This window comes from Ambystoma mexicanum, chromosome 1q, assembly GCF_040938575.1.
Source record: "Ambystoma mexicanum isolate Mex_15411 chromosome 1q, UKY_AmexF1_1, whole genome shotgun sequence".
Classification (NCBI taxonomy): Eukaryota; Metazoa; Chordata; class Amphibia; order Caudata; family Ambystomatidae; genus Ambystoma; species Ambystoma mexicanum.
Genome location: NC_090922.1, coordinates 584320003 through 584339962, shown reverse-complemented (window position 1 = coordinate 584339962; position 19960 = coordinate 584320003). Strand labels below are relative to the sequence as shown.

Sequence of the window (19960 nt, the reverse complement as noted above, 5' to 3'; positions counted from 1 at the left end):
TGTTATTAGCACCTTCCCCATTCCCATTGAGCCCTATGGGGGCTCAAATGGGAATGGGAAAGGGCCCTGGTGAATGGGGAATTACCGGTCCCGCCAACCTTGGAATGGACCGGTAATTGCTCCATTCACTAGGGCGGAGTCGGAACGAGTTTGGAGGCAGCCATGGCGCTAACAGCGCCATGGCTACCTCCAACCTCGTAACGAGGCCCTGAGTCTTATCACACATCAGGCAACTAGCTGTTCTTCTAGATACATTGACTAGTCCTTGACCCAGAGGAACGATTAAGACTTCCACATAATTCAAGAAAAAGTTGTGCTTATGGTACATTTTTATTATTCATTTTCACAGTTGGTTTTTAACCACTGAAGAGCATCTGATCACCTGAAAAAGCGCAAAGCATCTTTTAACATGAAGCCCGCAAAACCCCTTTACTCAGCGTGAATGTTAGGGACCAGAAGTGGGAGAATGTTTGTCTAGACCCAACTGCTGCACTAGCCTGCCTTCTTTACATAAAAGTAATCAAAGGCCATCCAAAGGTAATTGGTAGATCGCTGGTCAAGATTCTCGTTTATTTATAGGCAGTAATTAGTAACTGCTGTATGATAACTTTGGCAAAGCCATGTAAATGAGCCTGTATAATGCCCCTCACGTTTTGCCGTCTGTGAGAGATGGTGCAGCAAAGAAAGTGCCAATTGACTTCCTAGACAGAGCAGCCTAAATATAGGTCTGGGTGCGACAGTAACAGCAGTGCTTTGAGTGCAGGTATGGGCGTTATTTGTATGCTGTTGTGTGGCTGTGGATTGCAGCTGCTGAACTGTATGCGGAAAAAGGACTGTTTTGGGTAAAAAAAAAAAGAATCAGCCATACTTGAAAACGGACAGTATAACAACGAGATACAAATTAAACAGCCCTGATTAATGACCATGAACACTGTCTGTGTTCATGGTCATTAATGGGACCTTGACATGCATGGTCATTTCCTGATGTTGAATGGCTTCCATGCTGTATGTACTTGCTTATGTCTTATAAATGTATGAGAAGTATTGGAACTTTTCCCACAATCACATAAGCGTACGGTTCCTTCCCGCAACTAAAGCTTTAGCCAAATTCAATACATGTATACAGGTCACAGTTTCTTTTCTTGTTTCCAGTCAGGTTAAGTTACGCTAGGACCGGGCCAAACACGGCCAGAAAGGAATGATTAATGAGAACTGGTATGTGCAGGTAAGCAGGTCTCTAGAGCATCAGGACAATTTAGAAAGAGGACAATGCATTAACAATAGGAACACAGTGCAATTAAGAGAGCAAATACACCAAGAAGCTTGAGCAGAAATGGCATGGACGACTTCATCATGCAGTCATCCTCCAGTGTTCGTGTTTTTGTGGGCTTGATGATCCGGTCCTTCTGGGTCAGTATGGCCTTCCTGGCTCCCTCCCATTTCCCTGGTCCAGTCAGGCGGTACTGGTAGGGCGTACATGGGCCAAACAGCATTTCCTTGCCCAACACTGGATCCTTCAAGAAGGTACACAGAAGATTGGGTTTTACGCCCACCTCGGAGGCAAGTTCATCCATGTACTCCACCCAGTCAACTTGAATAGTGTGGCGTGGGCTGTCCACATACCTGCAAGGAAAGGAGCACAGCAGTGAGGTTGGTGGGCTCCTTCAAGGTTCTCAGTTACAGTGCCCAGGTCACCCGGGGAGGTGCTACCATTGAATGGTACAATATTTCAATTTGTTTTAGAAGACTTTCAGTGATCAGTTGTACAAGAACCTTCATCAAATACAGTAGCTGACATCTGTTTCTTTAGTTCTTGAGGAGACTTGAGAATTGCTTGATTGGCTCACAAATTGGTGGCTGAAAAATGGACATGTACATGTCCATCATCTATCTGCACCTCATGGTTGGAAGCTGTGAGGCAGATTTTGTAAGCAAACCTAAGATTGCACAAATGATTAGTAAATGCACCAAACCACTCTAGATGTTGGCTGAAAACATATATATGTTTAGCATGCAGATAGGTGTTTAACCATGCCTGTGCATGTGTGAGGTATATGGGGTGTGCGGGTGAGGTCTGGCTCAGTAATTCACAAAAGAATGCACATCTATGATGCAGCTCCACACAAGCAATTCATTGATGCCAACTCCAACAGGGCACCAGGGAATGGACACTAGGCTGGCTCATGCCTGGCATGAGTGCAGCTCTACAATATATTTAACTTTTCATACATGGTTACAAGTGAACAAGTACACAATTTCAGAAATTGTCAAAAAGAACCCGTAAAAGCTCTACGGGTTAAAAGAAGCTTACTAACCACGGCAGGCGACTTGTATCCCAAGGTGTGGTGCACTTAATGTACGTTAAGGAGCCCGATCACGCCAGGAAAATATGTATCTCTTTTGGGCAATAAGTAACTTGTCCACTTGCCACATTGCCAAACAATTGCGCGCATGGAGTGGCTTTTAACTCTTCTGCTTCTAATTACTATTATTTGTAAAATGATCCTGTTTTTTTTTTATACAAGTATATGATTTCATCGATGGATACGTTGTGCTTGTGAAACCGACAATGGTGGCCATCCTTGTCATTCGTGATAGCGGTTTTCATGGTACATAAACAATGCACAAATAAATGGCACTGGCTTTCTGTTGCTGACTAGCCGAACAAAACACTGTCACAAACAATGTGCGAGCTCACTAAATCTGGGAGTGCTAAACACTAAATGGAGGCATAATGGTGCGTCTCTACTTTCTGAGTAACTTAAACTAGACCTTCCACCTCTCAAAAAAATACAAAAACGTACACATTATAACAACCTATCTTTTGCTGATTTTGTTCCTATTTCTCTTACCTTCCACAAGTAATGAAAAAAGGGAGTTAAAAGCAGGGTGAGATTGGGAACCAAAAGTGGCCCTGGAAATGTTTTCAAAGAGGTTCTCTCGCAAGAAAATTTGTAAAACATTTGGCCAAATAGTGAATTTTAAAAGACATTTGCCTCGATATAGATATTAAAAAGTAGTTCAATCAAAATCAGATAACATCATTGGAGTTAACTCCCGACGTGCACAAGGACCTCCAAAAAATGGACCTAAAAATCCACTGCCTTCAGAAACAATCGAAGGAAAACATCAAGGCGACAAAAGAAAAAACTGAAGATCTAAATCGAGACAGGGAGCGACACAGAGAAAATTACGCACAGAGGCTTCCGAGAAAACAAAATGCGGCACACAGCGACGAAAGGTGGTGGCGGAGAAACCAAACTACCCTTCAAACTACGACCCGAATTAACAACTACGACGCTTCAAAAACACAAAGTCACCACGAGAAAAGAGAAACTAGACAATCTAGAACGGAACTCACAAAGGAGAGCAGACCACTAAGAGAAACAAAGGTACCACCAGCACGCAACCCATGGAAATGGATTTCGGAAACCTTTGCGCAAACTCACAAGAAATAGCAACAGAACCAAGGACCACATTCGACGGAGAAACAATACATCGGTCCTTTAAACCCTCTACAAAAATGCTCCCTAAACATGGCTTCGTGGAACACGAGAGGACATCAACATCTTACAACGCCTAGTGACACAAATTTAGGTATGTTCGAACTGATCTGCCTTCAAGAAACATGGTTGGTTCACAAACCAGCCATGGACGGATACGTAACAGAGGCCTCGCCCGCCTGCAAATCCATCCTAGGACGCCCCTCCGGAGGCATACTAACAGCTATCCGGATTGGCTCAGGGATTATTCCAAAAGGGAAAATAGCAGAGGGTTACGGAATGCTGACGACGTTGGCTACATGGTGCCATCAAGACTTAACCAGAGATGCTTGGACAAACTCGGAGTTAGGCATAATAAACCTCTACTGGAACCCGGCGAAAACCAGCACTATAGAATTCTGCACCATGGTCGCCAACCAAATTGACGACCTAACGGTGGAGCGGAAAGTACCCAACATCATCATCTGCGGTGATCTGAACTCCAAATGTGAGGGGAGAGTGAAAAATAAACAAAGCCCGAACTCAACGATGGACGAAAGAGGTCGAGCCTGGGCCCTCCTAATGAAATCAAGGAACTTCCACAATGTATCATCACTCCAAGATCGAAAATCACAAATCCCTACGTGGGAAAGACTGAGCTCGACCACCACGCTGGATTACATATTCATCACGGAAGGGCTGATAGCCTATTTCACTGACTTCACGGTGGTAAAAACGCAGGAAAGTGACCACAACCTTCTAAAAATGTCATGGAACGGAACAGCTCCATCAAGACCCTTCTACCCTGCAGTAGTGGAAGCTAACCCACAACAAAACAGGCTTCGCTTAACCCCCGAAAATGTAAAAATAATTTTTTCTAACATCGCGAGGAAAACCGTCCAAATAACAAAGAGCAAAAGCGACAGACGACCAGAATACGTGTCGCTTTTGGCCGCACACAAAACGAAATTTGCGGGAACAAAAACAGGGAAACCGATCCATATGCATTCTTTCGACACTGAAGTGGCAACAAAAAGAAAAAATCTTAACAAACTGAAAAAAACGGCCACAAGAGCTGACTCGCCGGAAACATGGCTTAATTATCAAGCAGAACAAAAGTCCTACAAATCATGGTTAAAATAGCACCGGTTGCTCATGTACCAAAACGACGCTGAAGAAATGCTCCACACTTGTGCCAAAAGGAACACTCGAGACTTTTGGTCACTACTGAAATCAATCAACGGGCAGAAGGCAAACGTGCTGGCAAACTGTGTCCCAGAGTCAAAGTGGATTCAGCACTTCACGGAGTTATACCGCTGCCCTACCTCCCCGTCACTACATCTTCCCGCCCTCTCAGATTCCCCATGGATCACTCTCTCATCGGTCGAGGACATCACAGAAGCGATCAACAAACTCAAATCTTCAAGGGCTCCAGGGCCAGATGGCTTGTCTAACACTGACCTTAAGGCACACCCACTACTATGGGCGCAAGCAATTGGCGAAATATTTACTCAAATTCAGAAAACAAAAGAAATTCCCAAAACCTGGACAGAGGCTGTACTGGTGCCCATCTATAAGAAAGGAAACAGAGACACCCCGCCAATTACAGACCTATTGTCTTACTGGATGTCATAGGGAAGATTTTCGCAGCACTACTCCTCCGCCACTTCAAAGTCTGGGCCAGCGCCTCCCCGGCAGCCGACATGTTTCAAACAGGATTCCAGAAGGGAGCAGGAACGTCTATCAACCTACTGTTTCTGAACATACTTAAAGCAAATACAAAGAGGGGCACGGGAAAGGTCCACACGGCAATGGTGGACTTGTCCCAGGCCTTTGATCTGGTAGATCGAGAAAGACTGTGGACCAAGTTAGCCACCTGGAAATGTCCAGACTCGATTCTAGCACCAGTAATGGCACTCCATGAAACCACCTCACTCAGAGTCCGCCTAAACCAACAAGGCACACTCTCAGAGCAAATCTTTACAAAACGGGGAGTATAACAGGGCTGCCCGTTAGCCCCAGCTCTGTTCATCTCGTTTATTGGAGACTTTCAAGACTCAGCGAAATCAGTAAGATCCTTCCCACCGCGAGTGGGTATCTCTAAAGTCTCAAGACTGTGGTACGCCGACGACTTAATTCTGATTGACCAGACGGCAGTGGGCCTTCAGATACAGCTAACAAACTTGGCCAAATACATGGAAGAAAACAATCTGCAAATAAACAAAAGCAAAACTAAAATCCTGTCCTTTTCAAAAAGCAAAAAAAAGACAAAGAAGCGTCCGGCATGGTTTCTCGATGAAGAAAAAATCGAAGTAGTAGACGAGTTTAAGTACCTGGGCATTCAACTAGACAACACTTTGAACGACACTTCACTCCAAGCCTCGTTATGGTCAAAAATCAAGAACCTGACAGCCCAATCTCGAGCTGTCGACAAAAAATTCGGCAAGTTCTCTTGGACCCCGGTACTGCAATTCTACAAAACAAAGGTAGTACCGGCCATAACATACGGCATGGCAGCCAACTTAACTCTACCTGCTGAATTTTGGCTGAGACTGGAAGGATTTCTATGGAAATCGGTTTTGGGGCTTCCTACCTCAGCCCCCATGCCAGCCATTCGGCGCGACCTTGGCCTTCCTTCACTAGCCTCAGTTGTCATGCAAAGCGCAATTCTACTTTACAGGAAAATACGACCCCTGACTCTCTGCCGATTTTTCGGATATTAGAAAACAAACTGGAAAACGGGAAGTGCACACCATCCACCAACTGGGCGAAGAAAATTGGACAAAAATTAGAAGAAGTCCACTGCACGGACGACCTCCTCATCTCAAATCCTGGGCGTGTGAAGCAAAAACTTTTCGAACAAGACTGGATACGTACTAACGAGAAAATCCTAACGTACACATCCCTAAAAGACTTGCCACCTACTTACAATCGCCCAAAGGTTCCGCTGAAATATTGCGAAAAATTTCCCGAAAAAAGGCTGAGAAAAACTCTTCTACGGTCCCGCCTGAATCTTCTGCACACGAGAGAAATTTTGGCCAAAAGAGCGCTGGCAAATTCTCCTCACCTCCGGGTCTGTGGTCTAGTTGACCAAATAGAATCTGTCCGTCATCTACTCACCTTATGTCCTGGATTGGCGCACGAAAGAAGGGCTTACTTGACACCACTCATCACGTGCCCGTTCACACTCGACGAAGAGACAATATGGTTTCGGTTAATTGCAGGCGATTCCACTAGATGGTCCAGAGCGGCAGCTAAACTTCTTGAAGTAGCTCTGGCAAAAGCCAGTGACATTACTTCATCGCCTGCAACAGCAGCAAGAGACCTTCAAGGAAATTCGAGAGTGGTGTCATAAGTTCTGGGTCAAATTTCTTAGAAGTAGCACAAACACAGTTCACCACAGCACAGATTTGTAAAAAACCTTAAACAGGTTAACAAACAAACAAAAAAAAAAAAAAACATTTGTTAAAAGTTAGTGATAATATACTGAGAGCTTTATAAAAATGCATTGCTTCAAAAGGGGTGCCGTGGATGAGGAGAGATGGAAGGAAGGGGACGGATTGTGGGAAATCTGGGTAAGAGATGCAGAAAGCCAGTGTACCCACACAGGAGGATAAGGATGCAGCGGCCCACCTGGAAATCTCCAGAGTTCCCTGTGGGCCAGCTCATTGCTGGCTGCAAGATCAGGGGCATGATGTTTTGTTTTGTTTTTTGCACTTGGTTATGATAGAAACCTTAAGCACTTTTTAAAATATAATCTTAAACATCATTAAAACGCAGTATTTAAAATTCATCTCAAAATTAATTATCCACATAAATAAGTTATAACGAAATTAAACATTTTACAATTCATAGCATTAAAATTATATCTAATTCATTAAATATAAAACTCGAATTGTTAATCTATAAACATAATTTCATGGAAATTAGTTAAACACTTAGGCAAGCCACTGAAAGGCATCAAATCATATTAGGGCTTCCTTCCAGATGTTGTAGGCAGCAGCAGTAATTGCGATGGAGTGGGCATAAAAAGTGTGCTCCAAAATAGATGTTTCAATCTGCTCGGACATATTGAATTTTTAGTAAGCTGCAGGCGCATAATATATGCCGACTTGTTTCCTATATGGGATTTTTGCCCAATCCCAAATATACTCCATTGTAGGAAGGATATTTAGGCACAAAGATAAAATAAAGCGATTTAACTCAATGGAGCAATGTTTGGTTAAGGATTGTTGAGGGATATTTAGTATAAAACTCTGGCACAATTATTCGTTTCTATCTCTTTTTTAGAGATCATTTTTCGATGTTGTTTACTGTATCCAGTTTCTGCGACTTGGTCTTCAGAATTGCTTCTATATTTGGAGTAATCAGCACAGTTTCAAGTGGTATTTCTAAAAGTGTTAAATATTGCATTGTAGTCGGCTGTCATTCAGTAATGTAAGAATTATTGTCACCAGTCAAAAGTTTCTTACCTAATATGCTCAACAATTTGTTTGAAGTTAGTTTTGATAACGCTAACTTGAGGTAAAGCATTGTATGTTGTAAATAGCACATTGAAATGAGAGAGAAAAGCCCAAATTTCATTCTTGACGCTTCAACAGGAACAGAAGAAAGTAGGCTCATCTATGAGCGAAAGATTTTTCCTTCAATCTTATCAAGCCAGCTTATATGTCTGTATGATAGCACAGATAGGCCGTACATTAAGCTTGGTATGATGCTGACCCAGTAGATTTTTAGCAATCCCTCAATGTTTTGACCATCTCTGTTAGCTATAAAACGCTTCACCACCATCCATTGTTTCCGAATCTTTGGAATAATTAATTCACCATAAAAATGAACAGATGGGTTTAATTTAATTGAAAAACCCAAGTAGATGTTATCTTTTTACGACTGCTAATTTACTATAATTTAGTTTCTAAATGAATAGTTTTTTTTAATGTTTCCTCCAAGGTACATGATTTTGGTTTTTAAGATGTTGAATAGTTGTGGGATTTTTTGTAGCGTATTTAGCAAGAGCGTCGATCAAGCGTTGTAGTCCAGTCGGCATTAAATCGAATAGGATGGTATCATTTACGTAAACCATTTGACTTTAGCAGACCGGCCATCAGTTTCCAATTGGCATTTCGCAAGCAGTATTTATGCTGACATAGCCAGTTCTTACAACTAGTTGCCAGGTTCATAAAATAAATCTCTTTCTCGTTACTAATCAAATCAAGTCACCCTCTGATGTTAGCTCTACCTTTACGATAGGCAATTTTTTGTTGGTGAATTAAAATATCAAAAGGGTCCAAATGGCCACTACCGATTCTACTAGGTATATTTAAATTACTTAAGTGAGTGCTTTTTGTTATATTACTTATCATTTTACGTCTATGTCCCTGTCATGTTGCTCCAGCCAAAGCTGCAGTGAGGGTTGATTTATTAACAGGTGTTTAAAACCAGAGGGTTTTTCACAACCTAATCCCTGGTAATCCCGTACTCAGGTGGCCAGAGGAAGGCCATCGCTTTTGGATCCCGACCATGCGGGTGGACAAGCGAGGGAGGATGACCTGGGTAGTGGGTCCTCAGAAGTGGGGAAGAAGCACTCAATGGTGAGACATGGCATCCCCCTTTTTCCACAACCCATCTGTCACGCTTTCACAGGTCCACTCACCAGATCAGGTTGCAGATGGTCTGACAGTCAGCAGAGGGTCTTTGCCATGGCGGTACCAGCCGCGAATGCAATCCGGCTCCTCAACCGCCCAGCTGTTCAGAAGACCTTGCACACTACTGGTGCCGCTGGCCGCAATCACGATGGAGGTTGCCATGGCGCTTACAGACACGCCGGAATACCTCGCTATCAGCCCTCTGCTCACGTGACACACATCTCAGGGCTGCACTGCAACGCTCCACTCACGTGACAACTGCACAACATGGAGAGCTGTCACGTGTCCCGTGAACAGCGAAATAAAAGACTGCCACTCACTTTGCTCGGAGCTTCTGTTTTCTATGGCGTTTGGCGTTTGCGCTCCGTGTTATTCTGTTTTGCTTCCTGGACCTTGGATCTCAGTGTTTTGACATTTGGATTGCTTCTGGTTCTGTCCCTTGTATTTGGTGCTTCATTTTTCAGACTGATCACCTGAACTGCTGTTACCTTGGATTTGCTTACTCGGATTGCTTGGCTGTCTCTACCTTTGGCTTTTGTATTACGGACTCTTGAACCTCCACAAACTTTTTCCTGGATCATTGGCCTCACCATCACGTTGTTCTTTGGTCTTTAGAGATCTAGACCAAGGTGGACCCTGCAAGTGTCACGACATAGAAAGGTAACCTACCTTCTCCTGCTTTCCACTCCACGACACCAATCAGGGGGAACAGTTAGGGAAACCAGTTTTCACCGATCTTCCCAACGGGTAGGCGCCCTTGTATGTGTATTATTGTATGCGTCCTTAAGACATTATTTCTACGCATACCTAACATACTGTTTTCCCTTGCAGCCATCTGGGACCCGGTGTTTCTCTGTTCCTACCACCTGTGGCCTCAATAACCGGTCAGAGAGTTGTTTTCACTACCTCTGACTGGTACTTGCGGACGGAGGTATAATAATCCACGTGGACCTCGGTTCTTGACACCATCTAACCCCTAACCCTGCTTATTGTATGGGAAACTACAGCTCCCATAATTCCTCCGCACTTTACATTGACAGCAGTACTGAGCCGAGGAAGATGAGGAATGCGGTCTGAAAGATTACCTCCGCTGACTTGCATTGGCTCTGTCCCTGTAATGAGACCAGGCTGAGTCAGGCACGTAGTCCTAACAATGCACTTGTTAACACTCCCTGTGAGAATAAAGGGTGGCGTGCACAGGCACACTTTGAGCAAGACTGGGCACAGGAAGGAACAGCTCATTCAGGGCGGATTTGAACCAGGCTGTGGAAGTTGGAAGGCCAAAGGGCTGATTGGCAGTTGTACGGATCGGGAAGCCATAAGCGTTCGAAGGCTGAAACCGAGTGAGGGGAGGAAAGAAACCTTCAAGTTGCATGAAAGCAGCCCATGACCCTCCTGGGTGAACGGCAGAGTTGGGGAGGAGCAGATGATGCATTGGTAACAGCCTTGACTGCTGCATGAATAAGATGAAAGAAAACCAATTAACAAGACCAGTGAGCTATCGAAGGCAACAAAAGTCTGGTTTATGTTAAGGGCAAAAGTAACTGTAATCTGAAAGTTGATGGTTGCGTGTGTGTCAATAAAATGCAAATGGAAAGGACGATTACTCAATTGTAAAAGCAAAGGATACAAAGTAGCAGAGTCGTCCTGCAAAGTGAAGTCGCACATTCGAAAGTTTAAGTGAAATTGTATGAGAGTTGAAAGATATTACAGTGCGAACCAAAGGAAAGAAAGTAACCGCGATAAGTAAGGAAAGGTGAATAAGAGGAAAGCGAAGTATGTGAACTCTGAATATGTCAAGAGGGCAAATCATATGAACTTTCAAAAAGGTCAAGAGGGAAAAATAAAGAGAATACGAACTACACGTACCAAGTGGCATTGGTGTTACAAGATGAGGAAGATTGTGAAATGCAGAATTTTTGCGAGGGAGGTCAAAGTGGTCATGCAGAGGTCTTTGTAAAATTGTTGCAGTTTCGAAAGTCTTCGACAGAGGAGGGATACCTAAGATAAAACGTGGGGAAGGGAACCCACACAAAGAAGACATGCTCGAGCCCAGCAAAGGGAAGCCTGTGCAGAATTGTGTGATCAAGAGACAGGCTCGAGCTCGGCAGATGGAAGCCTGTGCAGAACTGTGAAGTGAACAGTGTATTGATGACAAGGTGGACCAAACCTAAGGAAGTGATTGAACTACCAGAAGTTTGAAGCCTAATGTTAGGAAAGATTTCGTAATTGTAGGTAATTTTCCTTCCATGTGGCAACCCCTAAACTTTTTGCTGTTGTTTTTCACCTTGTTCTTGACTTTGCCAGAGAAGTGCAGCCTTCTGCCGCACTCCTCTGGGCTTTCGCTCCTTTCTTACGGGGAAACTGACATGCCCTTAAGACAGTCAGTACCGGGGAACGCTGTTTCCCGTAGTTTCTTTTATCATGTTGCGACTTTCGTGCAACATGACACAAGAGGGCACTGTAAGCTAAGTTACAGCTCTCTTGGGTCTCTAGCCTTCTACAGGCCCTAGATACTCGTTTAGGATTGTATCTGATCGGTGCAAGTGATTCAGGGACGGGAATGGTGGCAGCGATCGTTTTCTTGTGTTTTGAGCTCCTTTTGGCGTTCTAAGCGCGTTTTTCGCGCTTAACCCAAAATGGTGGCCTGGCTCCCAAAATGGCCAGACCACGAGGCTCCTTTGTCCTGTCCGCTGACCGTCTTGCTCCCTTCACCTTCCCCAGGTCGAGCTGACCCGGGGCCTTCCTTATTTGGGCATGTACTTTCCCGCGAAACACGGATGCTTTCGCGGGCTTCTACATGTCTTGTGTGTGCCTCCAGGATGTGGGCTGGGATGTCTGGTCCCAATACACATCCTGGGTGCCAGAGAGTCTAGGGTGGTGTGAATGCCTGGGACCACCGTGGTCCGTGATTGGTCCACGAATGGTGTGAGTGTTGATGAGTGGATCTCCCATTGGGTCCCCTCCGTTTTGGCGCGAAGGGAACCGTGGATAAGAGGGGGCTGGAAACACCACTACCATGTCGATCTCCTGAGTTCTCACGAACGAAGGAATACAGGAGCCAAGTATCCTGCAACCAAGAGGCTGGACGGAGGAATCGCTGGTGACCCGCTGAAGGACTTCTCCTCTGCACTGCTGTCGCCTTGTGAAACCCTTTTCACCTTTGATCGAACCAGAAGGCCTGTACTGGTGCTTCGTCCCTTGGAATAGCGGGAACAGCTATTCTCGGCATCTTCATCATCTCCTGCCAGTAAGCCTTCGGAAGCGTCTCTGGGCCATCCAGCTGACTGACCAGCTTACACAGGAGTCTTGCTCTGCAACCGCCGCCAGGTTGTGTAGTATTTCGAGTCCTGGTCACTCTCACACGCTTCGTACACTTGGCGTTCCCAGGTCGGAAGTGAGTAGTGTACATTTGGCTCAGATACACACGGCCGCTCCGTTGCCCTGCTGTGGTAACAAACTGTGCGGGTTTCTTCGATTGGGACGTCTTTTTACTCAACACGACGACGAGGCGTTCCCTGCTCTTCTGAACCTGCCAGCTACTGAAACGGACGCGGAGAAGCCTGGGTCTGCTTGCATCGGGGACCGGTGAGTAGCATAGCTAGGATCTGGTCGCCCTCCTGCAGGAGCCCATTGCTTTTCCCCGCTGTATCAAACAGCACCCTTTTCCGTACTCGCGCTCTGCTTCTGCCCACTGTAGAGGCTGCGCTTGAGTCGCAGAACTTGTTCTTCTTCTGTCGTGCACTAAACTGAACTGCCTGATTTCCCTCGAAGAGCTTCTCCTTTTGCCCGTTGGCACCAGCATGTGCAGGTACTTTTGAGCACAAGGCTCCACTCTTCGCAGGGCCCGGACTTCCATCTAGTTAGGTGTAACGCTCACCTGATTCCCGTAGAGGCGCCGGTCTTGACTGGGCGTATACCATATCTGCAAAGGTGATGTGTAACACACGGCTGGCTCTTTGGGCTGGACCTCTGTGCACTGTATCTCTGACTTGAAGGGTAAGATGTCTGCAGATAGAAAATATGGGATTAAGGAACTGGGTTATTGAATGTCTCTCTCTTCTTCCCTTTCTCTTCTCCTGTAGAACCCCAAAGGTTAACGCTCTCACCTTAGGTAAGTGAACGCCGTGCTCTCCATCTGCCTCGGGGCAGGGTGCTGTAACCAGTTTCTTCACTGGATAAGGGGAGCAGGCCTCTTGACTTCAGAGGACTGCTGTCCGTCGTTTACTGCACGAACGGTAAGTTTCGAGTAATTCTAATGTCTTTAAAGTCTTTAGTAATGATGTTTCTTGTTTTGCAGGGTTCCGGCGATGGCGGATGACGGGCTGAAGTGAGTTGAAGATGGTGCCCGTGTGATGAATAGAAGCGCCTGGAAGCACGTAAGTAAGCGCTTGTTGCCTGCTTCACGATGCGCTCTAACTGTCTTTTTATTTTGCAGGTCCAAGTTCGGAGCGGCTGCAGGGTGCCGGAATACCCACTGGGTTAGATGTGAAAAGGAGTAATGGCACGTGAGTATTAAAGTTCCCCAATGTCTTTAAACGCACCTTCTTTTGTCTTTCAGATGCGGGATGCAGCGCCGAAGGCCTCCGGAGCGTGCGAAGAGTTGGTAAGCTTTTGTCTTTCAGATGCCGGAATGCAGTGTGAAGACCTCCGGAGCGCACGAAGAGTAGGTAAGCCTTTGTCTTTCAGATGCCGGAATGCAGCGCGAGGCGTTGGGGACAGCCAATGGACCAGGTAAGTGAAGAGCTGTCACTGAAGACCGTAATGCTAACCTGTTCTTTCTTGTCTTTATAGGTGTTGCTGAAGACTGGATTCAGGATGGTAAGCCTTTTTCCTTAGGCCCAGGATCAGATGCAGAAGACACGATGAGCGTTCTGCTGCAGAGGATGCAGAATAACGCAAAGCAAGATTCATCCATCGGGTGTGGTTTAAATAGCCTCCTGTAGTGCTTAGGTGTCTCCTTCCACAGCCACGCCTAGGTAAGAAAAGAGTTCCTGCTTTCCAGAAGAGTTCCAGTGTTCTGAATCTAGGGAGTGGCTCCTGCCCCACCCAACAGGAAAAGTAGTTCCAAACAGAAGAGGATCAGAGGCTCAACTGGCAGGCAAGTAAGCAGCATGGTCTGCTGCAGGTAAGTCCACCCAAGCATTATGAGCCTGGCGCTTCCAGCGCTGGGGCTGGGCATATTTATGAGCCTGGTGCCACTGGCGCCAGGACTGGGTCCAAAAGGTCCCAATTGGGACTGGTTGGCACTCGGAACCTGGGTTATGGATCTGCTTCCAAGGGAGTTGGGAAAACCCTGACCTTTTGGAAGCAGAGATCATGACAGTACCCCCCCTCAAGGCCCCTCCCAAACCGGGCTTCTCTGGGGGTTTTGGCTTGTCAGGAAATGTTCAGTGAAATCTTTTGATTAGGTGAGGAGCGTGGACATATTCAGCAGGTTCCCAGGATCTCTCTTGGGGGCCGTAGCCTTTCCAGTCAATTAGGTAAAATAGTTTAGATTTGGAGATCTTGGAGTCCAGAATGCTTTTGACTTCAAACTCGAGTTCTCCATCAACTAGGATAGGTTTTGGAGATTTAGTTAGTCGGGTTTGAGGTTGCACGGGTTTTAATAGAGAGACGTGGAAGACCGGATGTATCTTCATGTGCGGGGGCAAGTCCAACTTGACCGCTACTGGGTTTACTATGGTAGTGATGGAATAGGGACCAAGGTATCTTGGGTTGAATGTGCGTGGCCCTTTTAGAGGTAGATATTTGGTGGATAACCAGACTTGATCCCCTACTTGATATTGAGGGGCTTCCTTCCGATGTTGATCTGCTCCTTTCTTGTATTGTTCTTTAGCCCTTTGAAGGTGAGAAACAGCTTCCTTAAAGGCTTGGGTGATTGTAGAATGCAGGTAGTCTACTGCTGGTGTTTCAAGATCTTGGAGGGGATCCAACTCCGAGGTTCGAGGGTGACTGCCGTACAAAAGAAAAAACGGGGTTTTCCCAGTTCCCGAATGGACAGAGTTATTGTAGGCATATTCGGCTATCCAAAGGATGTCTTTCCAAGTCTTTTCAGTTTGTTGCAGCATGCAGCGTAAATACTGTTCCAGAGTTTGATTGGTCCTCTCGGTTTGTCCGTCGGTCTGAGGGTGGTGACTGGTCGATAGTCTCACATCAATTTGAGCCGACCGACAGCAACTTCGCCAAAAATGAGAAATAAATTGACTACCTCGATCCGAAATTAGAACCGAAGGAAAACCGTGCAGTCGGACGATGTTTTCGAGAAATTCTCGGGCCAGAGTTGCTGCTGTTGGCAAGCCTTTGAGTGGAATGAAATGCGCCATCTTGGAGAATAAGTCCACGATTACTAGAATCGTATTGTATCCGGAGCATGGAGGTAGATCGGTGATGAAGTCCATAGAAAGCGTATGCCAAGGGCGAGGTGGGATGTCAATAGGGCGTAAGAGGCCTGCTGGTCTTTCCTTTTGACTCTGTTTTGGGCGCATACTCCACAGGACATTATAAAGTCTCTGATATCTTTTTTCCAAGACGGCCACCAGAAGTAGCGCTTGATCTTTTCTGAGGTCTTGGCCATACCGGGATGTCCTTCCATTAAAGAATCGTGATAACAAGAGATTACTTTTTTCTGTAAATCTGTGCTGGGTAGGTATAATCGTTCTTGGAAATACAATAAGTTGTCCTTTACTGCAAAGTCCTTTCCCTGCAGATGCCAATTCTGTATGTCTGCTGGAGTTACAAGTTGCCTGGCCTTATCCTTAACTTCCTGTATGGATTCTGTGGCGATTACACCCAGAATTCTTTGTTCGGGAATGATTGGTACAGGTTTAGGGTTGATCAAGTGTTCTTCCACTCCCATCCGAGAAAGGGCATCAGCTTTACCGTTCTTTGTACCAGGTCGATAGGTAATTATGAAGTCAAACTCGGCAAAGAATAATGCCCAACGGAGTTGTCTAGAGGATTGGGCTTTTGCGGTTTTCAAATATTGCAGGTTTCGGTGATCCGTAATCACAGTAACTGTGTGTCGGGCCCCCAGCAGATAATGCCGCCAAGCCTTAAAGGCAGACTTGATAGCCAGAAGTTCCTTGTCAGTAATCGTGTAATTGATTTCAGGAGGCGAAAATTTGCGGGACCAAAATGCCACGGGATGCAACTGATTGGTTACCGGGTCCTTTTGTGATAGAACTGCCCCCATGGCAAGGCTTGAAGCATCAGTTTCCACGATGTAGGGGAGTTCGGGGCGAGGGTGTTTTAAAGTTCGGGCGAGGGTGTTTTAAGATTGGTGCAGAGATAAATTTAGTCTTCAAATCCTGGAAAGCTTGTTCCGCCTCGGTAGACCATTCAAAACGTTTGTTTTTCTTTAACAAGGCAGTGATGGGCTGGACTATTCGAGAGAATTCGGGGATAAACCTGCGGTAAAAGTTAGCGAAGCCTAACATGCTTTGCACACCTTTTACGGAGGATGGTGATGGCCATTTGAGAACTGCATCAACCTTCTTTGAATCCATACGCACTCCGCCAGGTGATAATATGAATCCCAAGAATTCAACTTCAGTTACGTTGAAAACACATTTTTCCAACTTAGCGAAAAGTTTGTGTTGACGCAATCTTTCGAGGACCATTTTCACGTGTTTCCGATGTTCAGATTCCGATGAGGAATAAACGAGGATGTCGTCAATGTAAACAACAACACACACATCTATGAGCTCTCTGAGGACATCGTTCATAAAATATTGAAAGGCGGCCGGGGCATTGCAAAGTCCGAAGGGCATGACCTGATATTCAAATAGTCCATACTTGGTGCGGAAGGCCGTCTTCCATTCATCGCCCTCTTTTACTCGTACCAAGTGGTAAGCTCCTCTAAGATCCAGCTTTGTATATATGCATGCTTTTCTGACTTGGTCCAGGAGTTCAGGGATCAAAGGTAACGGATATCTATTCTTAACAGTGATCTGGTTCAGGGAGCGATAATCTATACAAGTTCTAAGGTCTCCTTCCTTTTTTGGAACGAAGAACAAAGCTGAAGAAGCAGGGGACTTGGAAGGACGAATAAACCCATTTGCCAGGTATTGATCCAGGTATTGTCGAAGGTGAAGGTTCTCAGGCTCGGTGAGGGCATAAATTCTACTACAAGGAGGAGTAGATCCAGCTATCAGGTCTATCTGGCAGTCATAAGACCTATGAGGAGGTAGAGAGTTAGCCTGATCCTTCCGGAAAACATCTTGGTAGTCTAGGTATTCGGGAGGTAACTGGGGAGTCTCTGAAGAAATTGCTGCCAGTGCAACACCAGGTGGAGGGTGACAAGTAGAGACACATTCTGGAAACTGGACCGTTCTTGCTCGCCAATCGATCAGAGGATTGTGTTTCTCTAACCAAGGTATTCCTAGAATAATCTGAAACTGAGGGGCCTTGATCACATCGAACATGATCTTCTCATGGTGTCCATCTTGACTTACTAGCGTCACCTCTTGAGTGGTATGCGTTACTGGCCCGGAGGCTATCTCCGTACCATCCACCGTAGTAATGACGTCCTTTACAGCCTTGGGACAAAGAGTTAGATTCATCCTCAAAACCATTTCATGATCCACATAATTGCTGATGGCACCGCTGTCGACGTAAGCTTCAATTGCATGTAATCGATCCGGATTATAAGGGCTAATGAGGACCATAGGTATCATGAAATGCGAGGTCACGGAACTGGTTTTCACGCTCGGCAAGAGGACCTCTATTCTTGTCGGGCGAGGTCGTTTTCCTGCTCAGAGTTTGTAACTTTGGTAACTGCAGCTCCTACTGCCTTCTTGGCAGGTTTCACCGGACAGTCTCGAAGAAAGTGCCCTGAGTTTCCGCAATAGAGGCATAATTGCAACTGTTTTCTCCTTTCCCGCTCCTTTTGTGTTAGAGGACCTTTCAGACCTCCTATTTGCATGGGTTCCCCGGGGTCTACTCCTTTGGAAGGAGTTGGCGGTTTGGAAAATACTCGAGCATCAAACTTGGAACGATCGGCCTTCCTGTTCTGCAGTCTGTGATCTATTTGAACGACTAAGTCTATATAGTCCGAACAATCTTGTGGGGGATTCACTACTTGGGCTAACACATCTTTGAGCTCTCCACGTAGACCTCTATAAAACAGCGTAATCCTTTTGTCCTCAGGCCATTGAGTTTCCACTATCAGTCTGTTGAAAGACGCAATATAAGCCAAAAGGTCTTGATTACCTTGTCGCAACGAAAGAAGCTCATTGTCCAAGGCCTGCCCCTGTGAATGTCTTGCGAACAGTTTTTCCATACTGAGCTGAAAAGCTTGAAAATCATGGAGGACGGATCATCTTGATTTACTAGAGGGATCGACCAGACTGCCGCATTTCCACTAAGGTACGAAAGCACGAAAGCTACTTTAGCTTGATCAGTTGGAAAGGCTGCTGGCCGGCATAAGAAATGCAACCGGCACTGATTGATAAATACTGCAAACCTCTTTGGGTCACCAGAAAATCGTTCGGGCGGAGCCAGAGGTACATTCCCAGGTAGGTTGATCTGCACTGGATTCATAGAGGATGTAGAAGGAAGATTTCCCCCAGATGCGGGTAACGGGGTCTGTCCGGCTTGTGACTGTAGCAATTGTCTAGCGAGATCATCTGTTCGCTCCTTGGAAATAATCAGTTCCCTTCTTAGAGCATTTGTTTCCTGACCGGCTGCATGCACTTCTGCCCTTAGTTCCCCAAGTAACTGGGCTAGCTGGTCGGTATCCGAGGTTTCCATAGCGCCTGGACGGGAGTTTTGTGGTAGGCTTTGCGTTCTGTAACGCTCACCTGATTCCCGTAGAGGCGCCAGTCTTGACTGGGCGAATACCGTATCTGCAAAGGTGATGTGTAACACACGGCTGGCTCTTTGGGCTGGACCTCTGTGCACTGTATGTCTGACTTGAAGGGTAAGATGTCTGCAGATAGAAAATATGGGATTAAGGAACTGGGTTATTGAATGTCTCTCTCTTCTTCCCTTTCTCTTCTCCTGTAGAACCCCAAAGGTTAACGCTCTCACCTTAGGTAAGTGAACGCCGTGCTCTCCATCTGCCTCGGGGCAGGGTGCTGTAACCAGTTTCTTCACTGGATAAGGGGAGCAGGCCTCTTGACTTCAGAGGACTGCTGTCCGTCGTTTACTGCACGGACGGTAAGTTTCGAGTAATTCTAATGTCTTTAAAGTCTTTAGTAATGATGTTTCTTGTTTTGCAGGGTTCCGGCGATGGCGGATGACGGGCTGAAGTGAGTTGAAGATGGAGCCCGTGTGATGAATAGAAGCGCCTGGAAGCACGTAAGTAAGCGCTTGTTGCCTGCTTCACGATGCGCTCTAACTGTCTTTTTATTTTGCAGGTACAAGTTCGGAGCGGCTGCAGGGTGCCGGAATACCCACTGGGTTAGATGTGGAAAGGAGTAATGGCACGTGAGTATTAAAGTTCCCCAATGTCTTTAAACGCACCTTCTTTTGTCTTTCAGATGCGGGATGCAGCGCCGAAGGCCTCCGGAGCGTGCGAAGAGTTGGTAAGCTTTTGTCTTTCAGATGCCGGAATGCAGTGTGAAGACCTCCGGAGCGCACGAAGAGAAGGTAAGCCTTTGTCTTTCAGATGCCGGAATACAGCGCGAGGCGTTGGTGACAGCCGATGGACCAGGTAAGTGAAGAGCTGTCACTGAAGACCGTAATGCTAACCTGTTCTTTCTTGTCTTTATAGGTGTTGCTGAAGACTGGATTCAGGATGGTAAGCCTTTTTCCTTAGGCCCAGGATCAGATGCAGAAGACACGATGAGCGTTCTGCTGCAGAGGATGTAGAATAACGCAAAGCAAGAT

At 45.9% G+C, this 19960-nt stretch overlaps 1 protein-coding gene across 2 annotated transcripts in view; it reads right to left on the bottom strand.

Annotated features, from left to right (window-relative positions):
- Positions 1–311: 311 nt before the first annotated feature.
- Positions 312–19960, bottom strand: part of LOC138532682 (flavin-containing monooxygenase 5-like) — a 580037-nt gene continuing 560388 nt past the window's right edge. The window contains exons 8-9 of one of the 2 annotated variants that reach the window (XM_069641085.1): positions 6603–6807; positions 1504–1623 (exon numbers count right to left, since the gene is read on the bottom strand). In XM_069641085.1, coding sequence (XP_069497186.1) covers positions 6636–6807 — 172 coding nt within the window. In that variant the 3' untranslated portion in view covers positions 1504–1623; positions 6603–6635. Of the gene's footprint in view, positions 1624–6602; positions 6808–19960 lie in introns of both variants that reach the window. The other variant, XM_069641084.1, reaches the window with a different exon arrangement.